Source organism: Phacochoerus africanus, chromosome 7 (genome assembly GCF_016906955.1).
Source record: "Phacochoerus africanus isolate WHEZ1 chromosome 7, ROS_Pafr_v1, whole genome shotgun sequence".
Classification (NCBI taxonomy): domain Eukaryota; kingdom Metazoa; phylum Chordata; class Mammalia; order Artiodactyla; family Suidae; genus Phacochoerus; species Phacochoerus africanus.
The window spans coordinates 22,892,954-22,900,193 of record NC_062550.1 but is presented as its reverse complement, the minus strand read 5'-3'; the positions used below and the strand labels follow the sequence as shown (position 1 = coordinate 22,900,193).

General features: G+C 34.5%; 1 protein-coding gene across 1 annotated transcript; it reads left to right on the top strand.

Moving 5' to 3' along the window:
* Positions 1 to 495: 495 nt before the first annotated feature.
* On the top strand, positions 496 to 1,434 carry LOC125130324 (olfactory receptor 6C3-like). Its single transcript, XM_047785703.1, has one exon. It carries the CDS (start codon positions 496 to 498, stop codon positions 1,432 to 1,434), a length of 939 nt encoding a protein of 312 aa, XP_047641659.1.
* The last annotated feature ends 5,806 nt before the right edge of the window (positions 1,435 to 7,240 follow it).

The window sequence follows — 7,240 nt, the reverse complement described above, 5'->3', positions numbered from 1 at the left end:
ACACCAGATCCGAGCCACGTCTGAGACCTACACCACAGCTCAGGGCAACACTGGATCCTTAACCCACTGAGTGAGGCCAGGGATTGAACCCACAAACCTCTTAATTGAAAGGGAAATGGCATTCATCCCATCTTGTGCAATATCAAATATAGAAAAGAGTATTTTCTATTCTTTACAAGTCCCTCCATATATACTTCAGTTTATTCACAATCAACAATCAATACTCTCATATAGGTTATTTTGTGGTAGAATTGCAAACTAAAGATTGAATTCTCTGTCCAGATACTCTGGAAATACCAACTCTTGGTCTTCATGGCATAAACAACTTTGAAATATGCATGAGCATTCTATTGTTCTGTTTGAAACATCACTTTGCTAACAGCCTCAAACACTGGTAATCACTGTTATTTTTCATTGGGATCATTGTTATCTTCTTTTCTTTTTCCTTCCTTTTTTTTTTTTCCTTACATAGACCTGGAAAAATAGAGGAAAATAATGGAAAACCATACAAGAGTGACCATGTTTATTCTAGCAGGTTTGACCGATGACCCACAACTGAAAGTTGTATTATGTATCTTCCTTCTTCTCACCTACTTGCTAAGCATCACTGGAAATCTGATCATTATCCTACTCACCCTGGTGGATATTCACCTCAAGACCCCCATGTATTTTTTCCTTCGGAACTTTTCCTTCTTAGAAATATCCTTTACTACTACATGCATCCCTAAATGTCTTGGTATGATGGTAACTGGGGACCAAACCATTTCCTATAACAACTGTATTATTCAGCTGTTTTTTGCCTTCCTTCTTGGAGCATCTGAATTTTACTTGCTGGCAGCAATGTCCTATGACCGCTATGTTGCCATCTGTAAGCCCCTGCATTACACAGCCATCATGAACAGTAAAATCTGCATTCAGCTTGTCCTCAGTTGTTGGCTTGCTGGGTTCTTTACCATCTTTGTACCTCTCCTCCTAGTTCTAAAGCTTGACTTTTGTGCTTCCAACATTGTTGATCATTTTGGGTGTGACCCAACTCCCCTCCTGCAGATCTCCTGCTCAGACACACATCTCATTGAGACCATGGGATTCGTCTCAGCTGTGGTGACACTTGTGGTCACGCTTGCAGTGGTAGTAATATCATATACCTATATTGCATTAACGATTCTAAAACTCCCCTCAAGTAATCAGAGGAAAAAAGCTTTCTCAACCTGTTCGTCTCACATGATTGTGATATCCCTTTCTTATGGCAGCTGCATCTTCATGTATGTTAAACCTTCAGTCAAACAAAGAATATCTTTTTACAAGGGAATTGCCCTACTCAATACCTCGGTAGCACCACTTTTGAACCCTTTCATCTACAGTTTACGGAACCAACAAGTGAAAAAAGCCTTTATGAATATAATACACAGGGTTGCTTCTTTCTTAAACAGGTGAATATGCTTTTGCGCTATGTGTAAAGGAAATGAACAAAGCAGTCTCTATTAATAAGTTTGTTTTTAGCCTTTCCCCTTTTTCATTCAAATTATATCTAATGTAGCATGGAATGTAAATGTTATTGCAATCCTTTATTTGTATGTAGTTACTACCTACTTGAGGCTAATATTCATTTATATTTTTGTAATACTACTAATTTATTGGTGTATACTCTAATGAAATGAAAGAAAATTTTAGTAGAGATTAGTTATTAGTGCTGATGTTCAAATTAGAAAATATTTATATTTAAAAAATTATTGTTATATTACTGTCCATATAAACTAGTTGTTTAGTATCTATTTCAGAATCATTAACATTTACAAGCATTTCAATTACAAATGAAACTTCATTTTTTACTGGTTTATTTTTAAAATTAGGAATAAAATTCAACAGTTACTGAGTTTGGGGAATAGTTATGCCCAATAAACACTTTCTTCAACTGCTTGAGATCCTTCTGAGGCTAGCTGGAGAGTGAGTATACGTGTTGGATTAAGGAGAACAATGCTAATAAAATGTTTTTATTCTTTTCTGCAATGTCATAGACATGGACATAAAGATATATAGCTAAATCCTCTACCAAGGGACCCAAATAGTAGAATTATCTAAAATTTCCCTTAAGAAATTTTGAAATGCAGGACAGGACATCAAAACAATTTCTGTGCTTGACCAGAATTTTAGGAGCACAGAATGTGAAAAAAATATATATATATATCATATTTGAGATAATCTTATACAAGTAAAACCTAAGATGTTCTCAATATTCTCTGTAGTTTCGATTCTGTTATGTTTGAATCAGGATGAGTTTGCTTAAAAAAAATACTAAGTTAAACCACTCATCTGTCATGGAACTATCTTGAAATGCTTTACCTATAGATTTGTAAATGACTGTTATCTACTACTTATCACAGAAGGTGTTCTACCACCTGAATAAGGGTCTAGCACTTCTAAATTAAAACGTCCCCATTCCCACTCGTCCCACTCCCAAGCAGATGAATGTACATCTTCCGTCTTCTCTGCCACCTTGGTTAGGCTGTGACGTATCCCTTCAGATGGTATATAATAGAATGGTCTCTGAATTTGAATTTCCAGGTAGTATCATAGCGCTGTTTCTAAAAATTATTTCTTGAACAAGTGACACATCTTCTTAACACAGGTACAACGTATTTCTTAAGCTGTCTTCCACTGGAAATGCTAAAATGCTTTACCCTGAAATGCTTTCAGCCTCTCTACTCTGGTGAGGGAAGCTGAATAACATGGTATTAAAATAAGATCTCCATTTTGTGTACTACTCATTAAATTACAGGTACTAGTAGGTGTTTTATATATAATTCTGGAAACAATGATGTGATATTATAATTGTTATTATTCTTATACATAAGAGCAAAAAGTAACCCAGTAAGAACAAGATCATTTTGAAAGATACAGAACTAGAAAATAAAATTGTGAAAATGCAAACTCAGGAAACCTGGTTTTCCAGTCCACCAGTTGAGAAGTAATGAATAATGTCATGATGAATTAAAGGTTACTAGTAGTAATGATTAAAAGTAATGATTAGTAAAAGAGGAAAAAATAATATATGAGGATGGATCAAGAAAAATGGATTAATTAATAAAATTAAAATTATCCCTAACAGAAGCTAAATTGGGACTTGGAGTTGAATAATAGTGTAAAAGTAGTATGTATAATCCTATGGATAAATACAGGACTCAACAGTTTCATTAATTTTAACTACCAGCATAATTCTGCTAGGATATATATTTTAAAAATTTGTCTGGTAAATATAGCCAGTATTTAAATGTCAAAATAAATCTTCAAGTGTAAAGAAAATGTAGAATTAAAAGACTTAAAAGCAAGGAAGATGTTTCAAAAAATAATACAGTTAAGATCATAAAAAGTTATCTAAGACCACTGCCTCATGAAGAATTGACAAGCAAAATAATTTCAACAAATACCTAATTTGCTTTGAAAATCATTTGTTGAATCAGACCTACTACTGTAGTTTGACATCAATAGATGTGCTGGAGGAATTATAAATTACAAGTGATGCATACCCCCTTACATATTATGAGGAAGAGAAAATTAACAATTAATTTTTATTTATGTTTTCTTTAGCTTTCCTATATTTGTATTTATTGCCATATATAACATAGATTTTAGAAAGAATTGACTCATTTCTTGGACTAAATATAAATTAAGTAAGTGGGTATAGTAATATGTTTAGCTAAAAGAATAATGATTTAAAAATAATAAATGAATGAGGTTTTCCTATAGGGTAAAAGAAATGAGCACTTCAGGGATTATAAATTAAATTCAGAACTACATGGGAATATGAAGTAGTGAAACTACAACATTTGTAGCTATAAAACTGGACTTAAATATCTGTTTTTGAGGGAAAGATTTTGGAACAACTAACTGAAAGCTAGTTGTCACTAACATTTAGAATTTATTTCAATTATTTTTTTCCTCAATATCATTAGAAAGTGTAATTCAAAAGACATATGCTTTTACTCTTTAAAATATTCATATTGTAGGAGTTAAACTGAAAACAATGAGACAAACTGTAGCAAATAGGAACTATTCAAGTTATCAAAGAGGAGAGAAATCTTAGGATATCCTGATCTGTAAATCAGTTTGTTACAGCACTTTAAATATCATGTGATACTTAGGCAGAAAAAAATATGTGCTCATGAGCAGGACTCTGAAAAAAGTGTTTTTCTTTGGCCGGCAGTTAAAAAACTAATGATCTTTATTGTGTAGTTTTACTAAGATTCATAAAAGGGGATAAGAACCAGTTATTGGAGATAGAGTTCATTCAGCTTGGCCTGACAGATAAAACTTTCAGCAAATTGTTTTTTTCCTTGTTTCTGTTTTGTCAGAACAATGCTGAGCATGATGGAGAACTCTTCCTCTTTAGACAGCTGAATCCCTTCCTCAAGATGTTCATGTATTTTTTCCTCTAAAATTTCTTCTTCTTAAGAATCTTATCCACATTGGTCTATATTCCTAAACCTCTGATAACCACTGTGACCACAGACTAAACAATTTCTTAAGGAATAAGTGATCGATTTTTTTCCCATCCTTTTATTTTCTCCCTAAACATATTTGATAAATCCCAAGTTCAAGCAAAGAAACCAGAAACCACAAGTGCAAAGCAGCACTTACTGATGAAGAATCTCAAGAAATCCCTGCTGTTTCCTAGTGTCTGAAGACAAAATTTGACAGTTATGATTTGCCAAAGTGGAAGATCCTGGGTCGGTACCTAGACTTTTAGTTCACAGCACTGAAATCATATACTCCAAGCAGAAGTACAGTGAATCTATCATTACTCCCATAGGATGAAATGCATATTCAAATAATCTCATTCCATTTTGGTTAAGCTTTTATGCTTTAACCTGTACTAGGATAAATTAAATTATATTTGTAGAATTAATCATCAACCAGCACCTTGAACATTTGCATACAGTTTTGAATATTCAGTAAAAAAAAAAATTTCATAATCATCACAGGAGATAGGCCAAAATCCATGAAAATCACAGAAACAGAAAAACACCCAAGAATAAACATGTATTTACCTTACAGTTTGTCAATAATTCAAATGAATAATTTCAATAAAGACCTAAATTATTTAATGATTTAAAATTTGATACTGAGTTCAAGGAATACTCAGCCAATAATCAGAAGCAGCATAAGGGATCATGAAAGAAGACACAGGGACCATAGGAGAGAAATTAAATAAATACAACACATCAGTCAAAGGAAACAGGGTTTTCTAACATAGATTTGCTAGAGTATGAGGAATACGAATATCACAATGGTTTAAACAAAAAATAATTTATGTCTCTCTCACTTAAATGTTCAGGCTAGTATGATGAAACATCCACAAAATCATTGTGTTTTCCTTGTTGGCTTGGTCTACAGTGGTACCAGGAATCTGGATTAGTTCTACCTTGTTCACTAGCACTTCTTACTGTAATTGATCATACTCATGGCTCCAAATGACTTGCCATCACATCTACATTTCAAGAGTCAGAATAAACTGAAGAAGATAAAAACTCCCTTTATCACTAGAAGATCCCTGGAAATTGCACTGGGTATTTTTATTTAGACCCTTTGGCCATAATGTAGCTACATGTCTACAACAAGTTACAGGAATTCTAGCCATATACATAGGTAAATATTCTATTAAGACAGAAGTTGTGGAGACTACCTAGTTATCATGAACTGTCAGTTTAAGATCCAATAAAGAAAACTGCAAACGCTAGTTGAAGAGAAGACAACTTTCACAAAAGAAACTGAGGTCATAGAGGGCGTGGAATTTTAGGAGTGTCTGGAATAGTAATACTGTTGCATTTAACCTGAGGTAAAATGTTTCCTTGACAGGCTAGATTCTTCATTTTATAGTGTCACTTTTTTTATTACCAACTAAAATGATTATTTTTCTGCTTTCAAATTACCTGTGTATTTGGGATTTCAAAACATAAGTGTGTGGGAGGACGAACATATTACAGAAATCCAGTGGTTCCTGTCATGGCTCAGTGGAAAATAATTGACTAGGATCCATGAGGACTCAGGTTAGATCCATGGCATCACTCAATGGATTAAGGATGCGGCATTGCTGTGAACTGTGGTGTAGGTTGCAGATGCAGCTCGGATCTGGCATTTATGTGGCTGTGGTATAGACCAGTGGCTACAGCTCCAATTTGACCTCTTGCCTAGGAACCTCCATAAGCCGTGTGTGCGGCCCCAAAAAGACAAAAAAGAAAGAAATCTATACTGAATTCTTCAGAGACATAAAGTTTATATAATACAGGTTTTATTTTTTTAAAAATATGTAGTATTTGAGAAGAACCCTGGTATAACTTGTAAATTTTTGATACTTTGGGATTGGTGTTCTTGAATCTCATATCCTACTGAGAATTCTTTATAATCTTTGGATATTTTCCTTCAGATCACAGAAAGCATAAATACATGACGGGACCAAGTGAGGGACTGGCATTGTGGGTAATACTTAGAAAGGTATTCAGTACATAAATAAGTGAATTATAGTAATGGCGAAATGTAATACACTAGTCAAAAAATCTGAGGAAGAAAAGCACTTCAAACTATGTACAAAGTCATCATAAATAGATAAGGTAGATTGAAGGGTAGAGTGAGATACATGCAGAGAGGAATGGAATATTAGTAAGGACAGTAATGGGAAACCATACAAAAGTGACAGTGTTTATTTTGGCAGGTTTAACTGATGATCCACAATTGAAAGATTTTTTTTTTTGTCTTTTGTCCTTTCAGGGTCATACCCACGGCATACTGAGGTTCCCAGGCTAGGGGTCTCATTGGAGCTGTAGCCACCAGCCTACGCCAGAGCCACAGAAACGCCAGATCCGAGCCACGTCTGCAACCTACACCACAGCTCACGGCAAAGGCAGATCCTTACCGCACTGAGTGAGGCCAGGGATTGAACCTGCAACCTCCTGGTTCATAGTCAGATTCCTTTCTGCTGCACGAAGATGGATCTCCCACAATTGAAAGTTGTATTATTTATCTTTCTACTTCTCACTTACCTACTAAGCATCACTGGCAAGTCGATCATCATCAAACTCACCCTAGTGGATCCTCACCTCAAACATCCATGTATTTTTTCTTTCAGAATTTTTCCTTCTTAGAAATTTACTTTACTAGTACACACATCCCTCAATTACCGGTTATGATGGCAACTGGGGACAAAACTATCTCCTATAGCTGATGTGTTGCTCAAGTATTTTTTTAA